The 16,832-nt window shown below is 33.1% G+C and overlaps 3 protein-coding genes across 4 annotated transcripts; 2 read left to right on the plus strand and 1 right to left on the minus strand.

The window, feature by feature from the left end:
- The first annotated feature begins 590 nt into the window (after positions 1–590).
- Positions 591–4,737, plus strand: LOC120086102. 2 transcript variants are annotated; one of them, XM_039042547.1, is made up of 2 exons: positions 591–800; positions 4,071–4,737. In XM_039042547.1, the coding sequence occupies exon 2, from the start codon at positions 4,109–4,111 to the stop codon at positions 4,412–4,414; it is 306 nt and encodes a 101-aa protein (XP_038898475.1). In that variant the 5' UTR covers positions 591–800; positions 4,071–4,108; the 3' UTR covers positions 4,415–4,737. The 2 variants fall into 2 exon arrangements, with proteins under 2 accessions (XP_038898475.1, XP_038898476.1); XM_039042548.1 differs by lacking the exon at positions 591–800 and adding an exon at positions 842–1,365.
- A 5,098-nt stretch (positions 4,738–9,835) lies between these two features.
- On the minus strand, positions 9,836–14,553 carry LOC120085893 (pentatricopeptide repeat-containing protein At5g15280, mitochondrial). The gene is made up of 2 exons (XM_039042161.1): positions 14,426–14,553; positions 9,836–14,260 (listed from the first exon to the last, which is right to left on the minus strand). Exon 2 carries the CDS (start codon positions 14,061–14,063, stop codon positions 10,323–10,325), a length of 3,741 nt encoding a protein of 1,246 aa, XP_038898089.1. The 5' UTR covers positions 14,064–14,260; positions 14,426–14,553; the 3' UTR covers positions 9,836–10,322.
- Positions 14,554–15,349: 796 nt separating this feature from the next.
- Positions 15,350–15,906, plus strand: LOC120084730. The gene is made up of 2 exons (XM_039040549.1): positions 15,350–15,589; positions 15,634–15,906. Exons 1-2 carry the CDS (start codon positions 15,350–15,352, stop codon positions 15,904–15,906), a joined length of 513 nt encoding a protein of 170 aa, XP_038896477.1.
- Positions 15,907–16,832: the final 926 nt, after the last annotated feature.

Below are 16,832 nucleotides of genomic sequence, written 5' to 3' on the forward strand. Positions count from 1 at the left end.
CAATGATCAAATAGAATCTTGAAAGGCAATTAAAAGAACACCAAACTAATACTGGTGACTAATTTAATAATAGGGTATTCATTGAGGAAAAATATGGTGCTCATAAGTTTTGTTTCTACTAAAAACCGATGGACCAAGTACAATCCCGCCCTGAAATTAAAAAATTTCCCATTAATTGAATGAAAATAAAGATAATCATAGTTAGATAAGAAGTGCTAACAATCTCTAGCCTAAAATTGAAAAATACTATGGCAAGTCTATTGTAATTTTCTTTAGCAATTTTATTTTATAAAAGAGCAATAAATAAGTACATATCATAAGAGAATACGTAACTCCGGACATGTGTGAGAGACATTTTTAATGAGGATTGAGAAAAATTTAACCGAAAGATGTAATTAATACACTTATTTAAATTTAAAGTTCAAATTAATAAAACGGAACGTTCCAATTAAAATTGATGCAACTACCAAAATGTACGAGTGAATTGAACCAATGGAACCATTAACTTCTCAATTCATGGCTGCCCATTTTCTCTTATCTAAACAGAGAGAAAAAAAAATGGTTGGAGCACAATTCAAAAGCACCAAGCACTAAAGAAAGAAAGAAAGAAAAAATGAAGAATCTTGATTCTCTCTCCTCTATCCCTCCTTTCTTTGTGAGTTTGTGCCTATAAAATAACCAATAATAATAATAATAATAAAGTCCACTCTCAGGGTCTCACTTCATCACAGATCCCACTCTTTTCTTCAGCTCTTCGGGAATCTTAAGCTTCCCCTTTCGCCACCAAGGGGGAATTACAGGTTTTTCTCTCAGATCTTACCTCCTTTTCACGTTTTGGGCCCTCTCAATTATTACCTCATTTTCCTTTTTTCTAATTCTGATTTTGTTTGCTTCGGAAGTTTCTAGGTGGATTTCATGTTCTTTTGTTTTCTGATTCAATTCACCTCTGTTTCTGGTTGTTTCCTTTATGATTGGCCTCTTCTTTCATGTGGGGTTTCTTTATTTTCCAATCTAATTGTGTGATTGTCTTCTCTTTTTCTCTCTATTGGGTTTTGTGAGTGTGATTTGTGTTCTTCCTCCATTTCTTTCTGAAGGGTTTCTGTTCAATTATGTGTTGATTTGAAATGTTGGAGCAATTGGGGTTTGGGAAATTTGTTAGGATATATTTTTTTTTACTAATGAATTGTGATTTTGCAACCCTTGGTTTTGTTGCTGAACAGATTTTATCAATTGGGTTCTTTTGTTTTATTTGATTTCATTTGGTGATTGGTTATGATAATCCTAATTGTATGCTTTTGGTGGAATGGGAGCTAGGGTTGAGTGGGTGATTGTGTAGCACTTGTTCTTCCCTTTCGGTCTATTTTGGTATGAACTTTCATGCTTATTCTATTTTAGTTCTTGCAAAATAGCCATTTTAGTTCTAACTGCTTGTGTATCTTATTTTTTCTATAAATTATTTAATGGCAATCTAATGTAGAAGTGGTAGGCATATCTTTTGTCAATTTACTTGGTCAGTGGACTTATAAAGTGGATGGTGGACTAGTATTTCACAGGCATGCACGTATTTAATGGATCGGTTGATGTCATGTGTCTATATTTTATTAGATTATTAATGAAAAATTAGGGAGAAGAACTGAAGTGGATTATTCGATCAAGACATTTGAAAGTTTAGGGCCAAATGTAAAAGATGTGAAAGCTTAGGCATCAAATAGGAATTAAACCAAGATTTAACTTTCTAATGAAACACTTTGTTTGGGCATGGCATGGTGACTGCTAGACGTAAATGCTAAGGGTGAAAGGGATTCTAAACTCCTGCTTGTATCTGATGATCCTTTAAAAATATTTCAAAAATTTGTCTGAAGAATACCTAAAGATTCAACTTTGTAATCATGTGTAATATATTTCATCATTTAACCATAGAATTGTGTTAAGAAATAAATCCGCATCAATTAAACAGATTTACTGGCTCAACTCCTTTTTGATAACTATGCAGTGAAAAGTCAAGTTAGCGGATCTCTAGCAATCATGGAATGTTCTTAATAATTTAGTTCTTGTTTATTCCTTCATCTCTTGTTAATCTCCATGTTTGAATATTTTGAGCTCTCTGATGTCGTCCTATATAAGTGATCTTCAGTGTGCAATATGGTTTTCTTAGTTTCTCTCGGTTTACCGCATAAATATATGTTCTGTTTTCCCAAATTCCAGTTGCATTCTCAAATATTTTCCGTTTCATTTATTGAGCTTCAAGGAATTTATGTGCAAGGATATAACTGGGTAGATTCGGCTTGATTTTTGGCCAAAACTAATGCTAAACCAACCTTGTGGTTTAAGGAAAATTGAAAACCAATGCCTAAAATGACTTTTTGAAATAATCGAAGTGTCTATCTAAGTAAACTGATTGAAACCAAAAAAACATAACCAACTTGATTGAAACTAACAAGATCTATCAAAACTGAACCAACTAATTAATATTTGGTTTTCTATTTTATAGACTAATTGACTGACACGTTGCTCAAACTGACTGATCTGACTCCATTTGGTCGATTCTTTGTTTTTGTTTTTTTGGTTTGTTTCATTTTCAGCTCGCTTGCTCCCCTCCGTAATAATGAATATTTCTTTCCCCTTAAGATTGCAATTATGCATGGGTGAATTCATCCTTTTTGCACTCCTTTCATGGTTATAATGTGGGAAGGATGAACCACCATGAGTTGGTTTAGTTTAGCTACTATAAACTTAGATGTTTTGAAGCCTGTGGGTTTGATTCTTGGTCGTTAGATGACCTACTTGGATATCAAATGACCTATCACATCTCCTACTGTCATAGTAGTCCATGTGATCAAATGAGGTGTTCATAAGTTACTCCAAATGTCTACTATTATCAGACAATGAGATGTAAAAGTTCTCAATTAGGCACATTAATTCTTTTTCTATAGGGTTATAACTATGTAACTGCTATATTGACTGTAGTTCAATTATCTTGCGTAATCAAGGGTTTAGAAAAATGAGGTCAGGACTAGCGAGCTACCGGTATTCACTAAAATTAAATACTTGACTTCTTCGTCACTAGTTATTTTGCCTTCTGGTAGTGAGTGAAAAGTTGAATATTTTGTGAAAAGAATATATTTTCAGTTCAATTCTCATATAGACAATATATTCATCCTTACATTTCCTAAATTCTGTTTCTCATGTATTTCGTATTGCAGCATAATTGTACTAAAGTTAAAGGGTGTGTTTGGTTCAACTTTCCAAGTGTTTAATTTTGAAAATAAGTCATATTGGAAAAAGTTGAAGTATTTTGACAACCATTCAAATAGCTTTTGTTACACTTTCAAAGTATATTTCTCTCAATTTTTTTAAATAAGTATTTTAAACCGTTTTTATCAAAAGAATTTAAATAAAAATGATTTTTTTGAAAAACATTTTTTTTTTTAGTCAATTCAAAACAAACCCTAAACCAAACATTCTGATGATGGGCATGTTGCTGTTAAAACAGCCCCAAAAAATACGGGATGGCGAGTTTCATTAAACAAATCCCTGCAGTTGTGTACAGTGCACGAGTCTTCTTTGACGTCTGAAGTTGATAAAACCCCCAAAATGGTTTGACATAAAGTTAATAGACTCTTTGATCAATCAAGCGGAAAATGGTTGAAAACCTCTGAGTGCTGCTTATTAATCCTATGATTTTCATAACCGATCGGGTTCCTTTTAAAGTGAGGTGGTAGTCTATGAGTAGAATGCAGTAATGTCAAATGGTCGGGGGAATTTTAAATTCACACTTTTTTATATGCTTGCTTGTTGAAGTAAATGTTGTCAAGGGAGTTGAGTTCTGCTAATATATGACATTTACCAACATATCTTGTTCTTTTTGTCCCCACAATCTTCTTGCATATGTGGAATAATAGCAAGTTTTATTTACGATGTTCATTTTTGGTTGGAAGAAACTCATAAGATTGATTTCCAGTGTTGAGTCTACCGAGTATTTTTTCCCCTCTTTTCCAGCTCAGGAAGGTGCTGAGTATATCATCAAGTTCTGACTTTCTGTACTTTTTGTTCTTGACAATGATTTGCAGCTAGGAACTTGAGTGTAGGAGATCATTGGATAATAAATATGAGCCTGGCATGTCTTGTTTGCAATAGCGTAGAGAGCCCTTCACACTCGTTTAGGAGCTATTCGGTTTCGAGTTCAGACAATGAGGGAAGATGTTCTGCAATGGCCAACTGCCTAATATGGAGACCTTCTTTTCCTCCAATGCACCACCCATCGTATGCAGCGTCAGCCAAGGTAACTCCCCAACCAACCATTTCCAACAGCAATGTAATGGACGGTACACCAAGGTTGGTGCGGAGCCGGGCAGTAAGAAGGGACCTGGTACGAGACTGGAATTTCGACGAGGTGGTTGTAGTTCAGCATTAGTACATTTTACATTTGAGAGGAGGAGAGTAAGGTCTTCAAATAGGCATGGATGATGACCTGAAATGATGGGGGGATAGCATCTTGCTTCCTATGTATTTTTGTTTTCTTATGGGTACAACTGAACTCACACTTCCATTGGAAGAGTTTGCACATTTGTAAGCATGAGAAAAATGTGATTTAGAACTTTGTTTATATATAACCTACATACTACTGATTCATAGGAGGCAGAGTTGGGATGGGTTTAATTAGTTTTGTAAACTTGGATGGAATTATGCTTTCAAGATTTGTCCATGATATACACCAAGTTTATTTGCATATAAAAAGAAATAAGTGTTGAACTTTTTGTGGAAAAGTTCACATCTAAATCTTCCAAAATCTTGAAACCCCAAAATGATTATTCAGTAATGTGGTCTTGGGGTTCAAGTTTAAGCTCATTATTGAGCTCCTTCAACATTACATACAAGTTCAATGAAAAAATTGATGTGCTTTTGGGGTACTTTATTTGACTCTAATCTTTATAAAGGGATTGAACATTAGAAACTTTGGATATCTTGTGGTCTTGATGGTGAAGATCCTTACACTTCCACTAAATTGAAGAGGGTGGTGAAGATCCTTACACTTCCACTAAATTGAAGAGGGTTGTTATGTTGTGTGTGGGATGGAGAGTTGATATAACTCTTATATTACCGTTTGGCCCACTGATATATTGTCTCCCCTTTTCACTTCCTTCAACATTTGCACAATAACTCTCATTTAACATAGTTTCTCCACCCCCAATTCTTATGTCTTTTCCCTTTTCATACTAGATTGTCATTCTCGTCCTTCTCTCATCCCTTCCTATGGCCCACTTATGTTTTTATTTCTTTATTCTTTTCTTGAGTTTATTTCATTATACTTCGGATGTAATTTTTTTCCACTATATCCATTTTATTAAGAAACCGTGGTATTTCAATCTAGTTCCATGAACCCATTTTTTATCTTCAATTTACATATATCGTTTTTTCTTCTAGTGTCTTGTGATAGAGTATATTAATAATTTATTATCTATAAATTATGTCATTCAAGTTTTCATTTTTACTTGCTTAGTATATCAATTATTTACCTGTATAATGCCCATTGAAAAAATCACAATATTTTGGATTAAATCTTTGTACACAATTTCTCAAAAATAAAAAAAATCTCTTACAACATCAATATTCAGAATCTACTATTCAAAAGTCCATTATAAAACTTTAGTAGAAAATTCATTCGTGAATGTATATGAGAAAAATCTCAACGAAATCCCTAAAATCAAACATAAGAAAAACCATTTTTTTTAAATGTCTCACTAAAATATTTAATTGACCATTCATAACCCTTAAGTTCTCGATAGTTTTTAAAAATTAAATTTATAAATACTACTTTCACTCGTTTATTTTTAATTTTAATTTTATTTTTTATTTGTCTTACTTTTGAAGACTTTTTCAAAATTTAAGTCATGATTGAAAATTATATATATATATTTAGTATTAAAAAGTGGAAAAAAGTTTTAGAAAAAAAGTTGGTACGTCCTTCCCTAACTTAGAATTAAATTTTGTATTTTTAAATATTGGTATTTCATTGACTAATTACGATTAAGCTTAAATTTTGATTGTTTTTTTTTTTAAACAACAATAATAAAGAATTATTTAAAAGAAAATAATTGAATACAAAAGACTGAATTGATACAATAATTGAATTATAAGATTAAAAAATATTGTTCATATAGGCAAATTATTTTAGAGTGCAAAAAACTGAACCAAATAACACTGACATATGAATTCTGTACACCCAAACACATACATATGAACTCAGATATAACAACTCTGCATACCTAAACACAGATATATGAACTCAGATAACACAACTCTGCATTAACTCTGCATTCTAAACACAAACATCAGAATTTTCCAGACATCAGAACTCCAGACATTCTATATTATCTCAGTGCCCCAAACAACTCCTATATTTGTATGAATGATGTGATTAGTTAATTGGTTATTCTATGTGCTTCAAATGCAAGAAAGTCAAATTATTAGAAAAAATATGGTTAAAATATTATTTTGATTCTTGCACTTCGAGTTAATATTTATTGCGATTAATTCAATAACAACAATAGTATTAATAGAGGAAAATATAATATGTGAATATGTTTACAAAATTTATAATAAAATTAGAGCGATTTTCAAAAATAGAAAAAGAAAAGTTAAACAATTTTTTTATAGAGGCTGATAGAAGTCTATTAGTGATAAAAAATGATAGAATTCTATCATTGATAAACGTTAATAGAAGTGTATCAGTATTTTTTTTTTTTTTTTGCTATTTCTGTAAATCGTTTGACATTTTTTTTTATCTATGAAAATTTACTATAAAATTACTAATAGAAAATAAAAGATTTTGAATAAACGACGACAACAATAAACTAGCAGTAGGAACTAAATTAAGATTACTGATAATACAGAGATTAAAATCATTTGTAAGTATAGCGAAAAAATGATATATTTTTTTTAAAAAGGCCGATGTTATATATTCAGTCCCTCAACCTAGAGAGTTATGTCTATTTGATCTCTGAACTTTCAAAAGCGTCCAATACGTTTTAAAACTTTTAATTTTGTGTCTTTTTAAAGTTTTCACACATTTAATTGTGTTTAATAGATCTCTAACAAATTTAAAATTTTTAAAACTTAATTGGTTAATCACATATAAATTTGAATTTATATCTAATGAAATTTTAAATTTTCAATTATGTCTAATATGACTCTAAATTTTAAAATTTTAAAAGTTCATGGACTATCATTATAATTTAAAAATTCAGAGATCAATCAATACAGACTTAAGAATGGACTAACTTTTTAATTTAACCAAGAATAGAATGCCTAGCTATTAGAGCCACTATAGAAAATTAATAAAATATGAGAATATCTAGTCATTAGAGCACCATAGCAAATGAATCAAATACCAGAATGTCTGGTCATTAGGACAACAAAAATGAATGAATCATGTACTTGCAAACAATTTTCCACCTCTTCCTTCTTTGGGTTAATTGAGAGCTACCGTACTTTCTTAAGTCATGTTTGATAATTATTTGGATTTTAAAAATTTATACTTAGTTTAATTTTTTTCACAATTTATTAACCACAATTTTCATCGTTCAGGGTGAAAATATTGACTTCTTAGTCAAACTCCAAAAACAAAAACAAGATTTTAACAACACCATTTCTAAATTTTCAAAACTTGAATTGGATTTTGAATATATTCATAAAATCTATACAACAATACAAATAAACTAATACGTAGAAGTAGTGTTTGTAGACTTAATTTTCAAAAATAAAAAACTAAAAACCAAATGGTTAACAAACACGTCCACAAAAAATTATTCAAAGAAATTGCTTGTGTTGAACTTGTTTAGTAATATTGTGTTCGACTTTTTCGTTTTTGTTTTTTATATTTTAGAATATGGTTCTAATAAAAGAAAGAAATATATGCACGCATGTACACACGTACATTCATCCACTCGCACAATATGAGCAAAAGAGTAAAGTTTGAGATAAGAGAGAATACAATGTGATTGTCTTTCAACTTTTCTAATTGGTGTGTTTACAAATTTTGTTTATAACTTCTACTTAGGTTGTGAGGGATGGTGGTTACAATAATCAGCATAAATAGGTAGGAGGGAGCTGTGAGAGTAAATGAGGAGGTTAATGGAAAAATGTATAATCTAGGAAAATTATAGGACATCTAGTCAAAAAAAAATTTAATTTGGAATTGTCTCTCTAGAACTAAAACAAGAACCCATTACGGTAAAACATTAGTTAAAAAAAAATTACAATATAAATATTTATTCTCTCTCATTTAAACATCACTTGAATTCTCATAATACCACATGCATTCCAATTTTATGCACCAACTTTTAAAGTGGTATGATAGGTATTTTGTAAAAAAAAAAAAAAAAAAAAAAGAGTTCTTCAATCATCTCTCAAAGTTATTGAATATTGATATTATTATTTTCCTCGAGGTTAAGTGTCGAAGACCTTTATTGAAAAATATTTAATCATCTTTTTAAAGAAAGTTGTTGAACAACGGTAGTATTATTTTCCTCAAGATCATGGATGTAGAAGACATTTCATTCTATCTCCTTGATTTGAGCTATAAATATATATTTTATGTTTTCACGAACATGTCAAGTCATATAACAAATTCTCAACTACCCTCATTAATCTCCAAAATTTTAGCATGTTTTGAGGAAGTAATGGTAATTATTGTTTGCTACCATGAGATTACAATTCTTCCATATGCAAATAAATAATATATTTGAGATTTAACTTTATGTGTGTGAGATAAATAACATGAAACTGCATAACTATCCATATCAAAATTTGATTTATTAGAGTAGAATATACACGCAGGGGATATATGTTTAACTTCATCTCGATGTCTTTTTGTTGTATCTAGCAAATAAATTACTTAAAAAGCTATATCAAGTAGTGTTCTATCAGGCAGATACATACATGCACTTATGGTATTTCAAGTAGTGTTCAAATATGGTATTTCTTGACTAAGAAGTTTTTCACTGTCTTCACTGTCCTCTCAAGTTCTTCACATCAAATGAGCCAACTATCATTGGGATTCTAAATTGATTTGGTTTGTCCATGTAAAATTGTTTTAAATTTTTCTATATAAACTAATTGATGGATAAATATCCCATCAGCTGAATATTCAATTTACAAGTCAAGATAAAACGTTATTTTTCAAGATCTTTCATTTTAAATATTTCTTAAAATTTTCTATCATATGTGAGAGTTCTTCAAGAATATATCAAAATCATCAACACATAGAGCAATAATAGTAAATTTTGATATTGATTTCAACACATTGACAAATAACATTATTTTATATCATTCTCTCAACAAATATTCACTTAGAGATTATAGTATATTCATGTGAAGTGCTTAATTCATATAAGGATGTAATTCGATCAAATGCATATTATCTTTAATCCTTCCATTATACAAATATCATTACAAATAGATCTATATAAATATGTTGGGACTACATTTATAAGACGCAAGTCAAACTTTTCATATGCAACAAACCAATTAAATATCTAAATATTATTACATCTACCATGAAAAATGTTCTCATAATCAATCATAAGTAGTGCAATAAGTCAAGTCGTCCATTATATCATATGGTTCATTATTTCATTTTTTCCTCCTTCCAAATACTCATGTGTATCTTAGAGAATTGACATCTTTTAGTATCTAGACTAATGGTTTAAAAATCTCATGTTTGGAAAAAGAGTGTAATTCTACCTTAATTGCTTCTTTTTACTTAAGCCAATTCTTTCTGTATCAAGATTCTTCGACAAATTTTGATTGATAATTAACTTTTACAGAAATAATATTATGAGCAAAAAAATCGTCAACAACTATATCATTTCGGTTCATCTTTTTTTTTAAAATATTATTCTTAACTTCAAATACATGACCTTAGATATTCTTATGAGTAGTAAGGTTCAAGTTTTCTTTTGAAACATCTACATTCTCAATTAAATTATTTTGACTAATAACTATCTTTTTCAGGGGTTTTTACGTTTGACACACTATTTGTCCACCACAAGTTTCCTCCCCCCCCACCTTTTTTTTACATCCGTCAATGTCAAATCAAGTCAACTTGCACATACCTTATTATTCTTGCAAGACAACCACCTAATCCTACTACATTTGATTTTCAAGGTAGATCGTAAATCGGTCCTATCGTTGATGACAAAGGTTTAGCATTGCTAAAGTAAAATTTTATTGAACAATTTATTCTAGACGACAAGAGAGAAAGCTATTGATGTAACAAAAATGAACAAAGCTAACCTTTGCTAATCTCTATCTTGGCTTTGCTAAGGAATCAATGCCCGAGAAAATCCACTCTTGGAAAGAAGTCCCGAGAGAAAACCTTTGTTACTATTATTGTTGTTGCCGTCCTTGAGATTGGTGTCGTTTAGTTTGCTTATGAGAGACCACTGTCTCTCAAAATCCAACTCGTAACCACTTTCTTGCATTGCTCTCATTGTCTCTGATGCCTTTTCAAGATCATTCTCATAGCGGTATTTGTCCAGCATGGAGCAATATGCATCTTTGCTTGGTTTTTCACCCATCTCTGTCATGCTTATCAAAACCCTTTCTGCTTCTTTTGTCTGCCCTTCTCTGCATAATAAAGAAACAAGTTTATCCCACGTCCTGATGCTCGGCTTTAGATGCCGGTCCAACATCTCGGTATGGAAATCTACTGCTTCTTCCAACTTCTTGTAGGTACAGCAACATTGAATGACAAAATCATAACTTGTAGCATTTGGGATGTTTCCTTTCTCAAGCATTAAGTTTATAAGATTGATTGCATTCAACCATCTTCCACTTTGACAAAATTGCTTGATTATGTTGTTGTAATCTACATGTTCAGGAATGAGACTCTTCTCAACCATTCTATTTAAAAAACATTCTGCTTCTCGAAGCTTACCATTTGCAATGAGACACTCTGTTATTGCATTCTGTACAGCTGAACTATGTATCCATCCCCTAGATTCCATCTTCCGGCTCAGATCCAACGCTTTTCCGAGCTGTCCAGTATTACAAAGGTAGCTTATTACAGTATTCAAGCTCCGATTGCTGGGACGAAACTCCTGTTGGATCATGGTAAAGAGATATAATGTGGAACTGGAAAAGTTTTTGCACTTGGAAAATCCATATACTAGAAAATCATAGGTCATGTTATCAGGTAACAATTTCCTCTTGTACAATAGTTCGTCCAAAATTTTTGGCACAAGCAAACTGTTCCCGCTTTGAAAAATGTAAAAAATCAGAATGTTATAGATAACACAGTCATGAGATTTGCTGTTTCTAAGCATGAGGTCCTTTAGATGCAATGCCTGGAGACTTCTTCCTTCCATACACATCAAACACACTAATTTCTTGTAACTTGATATCGAAAGGCTCAAGTCCTTCCTAACAATAATGCCCAGTAGCTCCCGCACTTTATCCAAGTTTTTCACTTTGCAATGCCCTTGAACCAGATTATTATAAATCTCAGCATCTAGAGAAATACCTTTAGACAACATATCCTGAACTAGAGGCAAGGTTTCTCTAACCTTTCCCATCATAAAGAAACCTTTCATTAGTGCACCAAACACTCTAATCGAAGAAGACGATAGCTTGGTAGTTCCAATCTCTTTTAATGCAATTGCGGTTTCATATCTACCAACCTTACATAATATAGGAATTACCAGAAGACAAACATCAATGCACGGAACCATACTCATAGCCATTATATCATCCAATAAATTAATCGCTATTGAAATATTGTTCTCTTTACACAATCCTATGATAAGAAGTTCATATGCCTTTTGATCCAAGTAAAATCCAAGAGCCATAAGCTCTTTTGCCAATACTTGTCCAATTGCAGCGAACCCTGCTTCTGAAAGCCTTTCAAGGAAGATATTAAGTATATCCAACCTTGAATGTGGATAAGACACCAGCATGGTTTGGAGGAGGGAGAAAACTTCTTTGAGTTTTCTTTTCTTGCAAAGGCAACTGATAAGTAATTTACAGTCATGCAACCCTGGAACCCAACCATCTTTTCGGGCTCTATCCCAACAACCAAGAAGATCATTTAAGTTTCCTGTTTTGCACAAACTATTTATCAGAACACTGTATGTTTCTTTCTCTATTACAACATGCATTTGGCTCATTTCATTTAGTATTCCAATTCCACTAGAAGTCAACCTGCATTTGCTATATGCTTGCACAAGTAAATTTAAAGTGTCTGCTCCTAGTTGAGCAATCATATATGGCCTTCTCTCCCAAACATCAATGATAGGCTTGATTCTGGAATTCAATGTACAATGTCTTTTCAAGAAACCCATCAAACCTACTGAAGTTAGTTCTTGCCCCCATCGATCCATTTCAGCTGCCAATCCTACTACAGCCTTAGGGTCTCTGTTTTTACACTCCTCGATTATAAGCAAATTAAAATCAGGTACTACAGACTCTTTGAGAATTTCAGTAAGCCTTTTCTCATATTCATCCACATCAGTGTCCAGATAAAGCCCATTTCCAAGGGTATCGAAGAACTCTGTTTTAGAAACACCAGTATTGCTGTCTCTTTTCAACCTCACTGCTGAGTCATTAAACCCCAAGAAAGAGAATATTCTGCACAATAGATCATCTACTGAAGAAAGTTGAATAAAACCACATCTTTCCATTTCAAGAACGGTCTTTTTTGCTTCTTCAAATTGTCTAGCTTTGCAATAGCCTGCTAAAATAATTCTGAAGGTTGATAAATTAGGTTCAATCCCCTGATCTACCATTTCAGCAAGAACGCCTTGGGCATTCTCCCAGAGGCCCTCCTTCAACATCCCGCTGATGAGAGCATTATATGAATGTAAATCTGGCTTTAGGCCACTAAACAATAACTCAGACATATAAATAAAAGCTTTTCGAAGATTTCCCTCACGACAGCTCCAACAAATCAAAATCCCAAAGGTTATTTCATCAGGCTTGAAGCCTGTATGCTCAAGTTCTCGTAGATACAAGTATGCACTTTCAGAGCCAAAATCTTTGCAAAGAGAATAAATGATTTTGTTGCCAGAAGAAACATTTGGGGGACTTTTAATTTCAAAGAAGAAACTCAGCAAATCTTCAAAATCCTTCTTCTCACAGTAACCCCTTGTAATTTGATAAAGAACCTCATCGCTAGGCCTAAAGTCCAAAGCCACAAACTTCTTCACAAGGTTCCTAGCTTCAAGAACCTTTCCCTGCCAACAAAGTAGTCCAATGACATTATCAAAAACAGCCTTCTCTTCATCCCCCAAACCAAATCCCATCTCCACCATATCCATACATACTCCAAGTGCTACTTGTGTTTTCTTCATCCGAACCAAAGAATCAAGCAGAACATGATAACATGACAATGATGGAGATATACATCGCTGCCTCACTTTTTCGTATATCGAAACAGCCCTTTCTAGATTACCTTCACACACAAAACCCTGAATTAAACAACTGAAAACTTCAGGATTATCCAGTAAAATTCCTTGACTCTCCATCTCAGAAAGAAAGTGCTCGACTTCCTTAAACTTCCCAACTCGAATGAGAAGAGAGGCCATAATCTCACACGACCTTGGTATATGCTTGAAGTTCCTACTACTTTCATTAGTGAATTTCAAAATTCTCCACAAACACTCAACTTTCTTAATTTGAATCCCATTATTCCCAACCGCTGATTGAAACCCAAGAAACAATTTAAGCACATCCTCAGGCTTTAACTCTGCAACTCGCCTAATTCTGCGCACATACTCCGGTACAACATCAGAGATCTCCAATAAAAATTCCTTAAAAGAAGGATTAGGTAATGCTGAGGCATACCCTTCCTTCTCAAGCAAAACTGAACACCTTGATATGAGAGATTGTGCAATGCCAGAGCAGTCAATGGAAGATAAATTTATGGTGGTACACTTATTTCGGCATCTCAGAACTACTGGGGATTGAACATATAAAAAGAACTTTCTAGGTATGAATAAAGTGAGAGATGGTGACCAACGAAGCTGGTGGATTTGAAGCAGGTAATTACACAGAACTCTTATCATTTGAGGACCCAATACAGAGGCAGGTATTATGCAACACGAGAACAAAAAATAAACTACAATAGAAAAATGACCTAAAAGATGGATCAATGAGTTTCTCTAATCTTACAATTGTGTGGAGTTGCATATTTACCTTGTTTCTAAAGCCCCCGGAAGCCTCATCCTCTCATGGTTCAACTTCTTTTTCCATTGAAACAGACCTGTTGCACGATCAAAATCCAGAAAACGAATAAAAGATGGAAGAATTTAACCCTTTTGTCTTTCGTTTATAAAAAATTTCAGACCCAGTTCAGAAATACTTTATTTTCGGAACTAAGATTCGCCATTTTCCCAAATACAATTGAATAGATTTTCTGGGAAAATACCATCCCGAATTTTCCCGGGAAAATTGACGGCCAACGGGGACTTGAATTGGAACAAGAAAGTCGGGAGAATGGAAAAGGGGAAAAAAGGGGGAAGAAAGCATGACATCTTACATTGTGACAGTGTTTTTGCAAGAAATTATATTAACCGGTATCCTTAACTACATTTAAATGCAAATGGCCAAATGAGTTTGAAAAAACGACCAAAAACAGATCAACAATGGAAAATTTCTGGCTCAAAAGCCAAAAACTTTTATATCAATGACATCTTTTTAAAAACTTTTCTATCACTGATCTTTTGTTTATGCAAAAGTCCAAAAGTACTCCCAATTTTAAAAAGTCTTCAGGTCATTTGGTATCTGTGCCTCTACAAATATTTTACAACGATAAGTCCCTTCATTTTCTTCGGTTCCTTCTCAAAGCATTTTTCTTTGAAGATTTTTCTCTCAAATTTGCTCCTGTTTTCTATTCGATCTTCAGTCGAGCACTCTTTGTAGGTTTCTTGTCGGTCGTCTTTACGCACTTGCCACCGTCGTCATGATCTGAAAGCTATGAGACTCTTCTCCTTGAAGAATGCATGTTGATATTCGAGGTTTGACTATCTTTTAGGGTTTAATCGCGTATTTGTTCGTAATTGATCGTTGGGAGAATATTAAACGATCAGATAGAGAATACTAAGCGAGGTTTAGAGAATATTAAGCGAGCATTTAGATATTTCTAAGCAATCGAATAGAGATTACTAAGCGATCAAATAAAGAATACTAAGCGATCGTTTAGATTTATATCGTATGATCATTTAGCTAACTGTTACGCGATCGTTGAGATATCTGTTATGCGATCGGTTAGTTTGTGTTAGGCGATCATTTTATTTTTATTATGTGATTGTTTACTAATTGTTGTAATGTACACACTTGTTAGATTGGTAAGATGGTCATCCCTGCTAAGAAATATTTTCCTGCTACAGTCTCTTGCCAAGTCCACAAAACTGCCTCTGTGATTAAGAATAAGTTGACAAGAAAACATATGAGGCTTTATAGGAAAACGACCTTTGATCCACTGTTGGATACAGATCTTGTTTTTAATGGACAACTTTTGCACCATTTTCTGTTAAGGGAGGTAGCGGATGCAAACCCAGACGTTATATCATTCAACATTCTAGGGAAGAAGGTAATATTCTCCCAAGACGATTTAACTTGATAACTGGGTTGTAGCCGACTAGGGAAACAGTAGAAAGGGAAACAAGCGGTGAAAGGTTGCGAGAACTCATTCTTGGACCGAATGACCCAAATGAAAAGGATAGTTCTTGCAAGGATGTGGAGACCGCATTTGATAAGTTCAATTTTACTAATGACGAAGATGCTGTCAAGATTGCATTTTCACTATTCATTGAAATGGTGATGATTGGAAAAGACAAGAAAACCCAATTCGATGTGAATATATTTGGGATTGTCGATGACCATGAAGTCTTTGTACATTGCGACTAGTCTTCTCTCTTTTATAAACGTACATTCAATAGTATGAAGACTATCATGCACGGGAAGAAGGAGGCATATGCTTCAAAGAAAGCAGAAAATGATCACCATGCCTCATATTATTGTATAAAGGGATTCGCATTTGCATTCCAGGTATGTACTTTTGTTTCTGATTCACTTTAATATACATTGAACCTGTGTGTTATGTACGTGTAACAAAGTTCTTATATCGTAGGTTTGGGCTTACAAAATTTTATCTATATCCAGTAAGTTCATAGCCAATAAAGTCAACAAGGTTACAATTCCTAGAATTCTTAAATGGACTTGTTCTCGTGCTCCATCTTATAAATCATTGAGCAATAAAGTTTTCTAGCCCAAAAAAGTAAGTAACCGATCGCTTCTAACTTACTCATTTGTTTATATATTCATGCATTCTGACTTGGTTATTTGATTATGTACAGACTATTGTTGTGTCAAGACTTGTACCTAGCGCAGAGGAAATAAGGTACAAGGAGGACCGACTGGAAGGACTTAATATGGTTTATGTTGTTGGAAAAAGAAGGATCGAAGGGGTTGAACACTCCATCGATAATTATGAGTCCTTTAGGGGAACGAAGAACATGGACCTCATGTAGATCAACCTGTAAATGTACAATGTATAGAGCTGGAACCACGTATGCCAGTTCAGACTAACCCTCTGAAGGGTAAGAGGGCACGTGAAGAAACATCAAATAGGTAGCAGAAGTCCTCAAGACATCGTCATTCCAAATCCTACAAGGTTCTTAGGGAGAAAATTAAAGAAGTTCACAAAGATTTGGCGAACTGACTATCATGGTCCGTCAGATGGGAGATACATCTACTATCCAACATCATCTGATGGGCCAACAATTGAATGAAATAAAGATAATAGTCCAACATCTGAAGGAGTTATGTATTTT

The sequence above is a fragment of the Benincasa hispida genome, chromosome 9 (genome assembly GCF_009727055.1).
Source record: "Benincasa hispida cultivar B227 chromosome 9, ASM972705v1, whole genome shotgun sequence".
Lineage (NCBI taxonomy): Eukaryota > Viridiplantae > Streptophyta > Magnoliopsida > Cucurbitales > Cucurbitaceae > Benincasa > Benincasa hispida.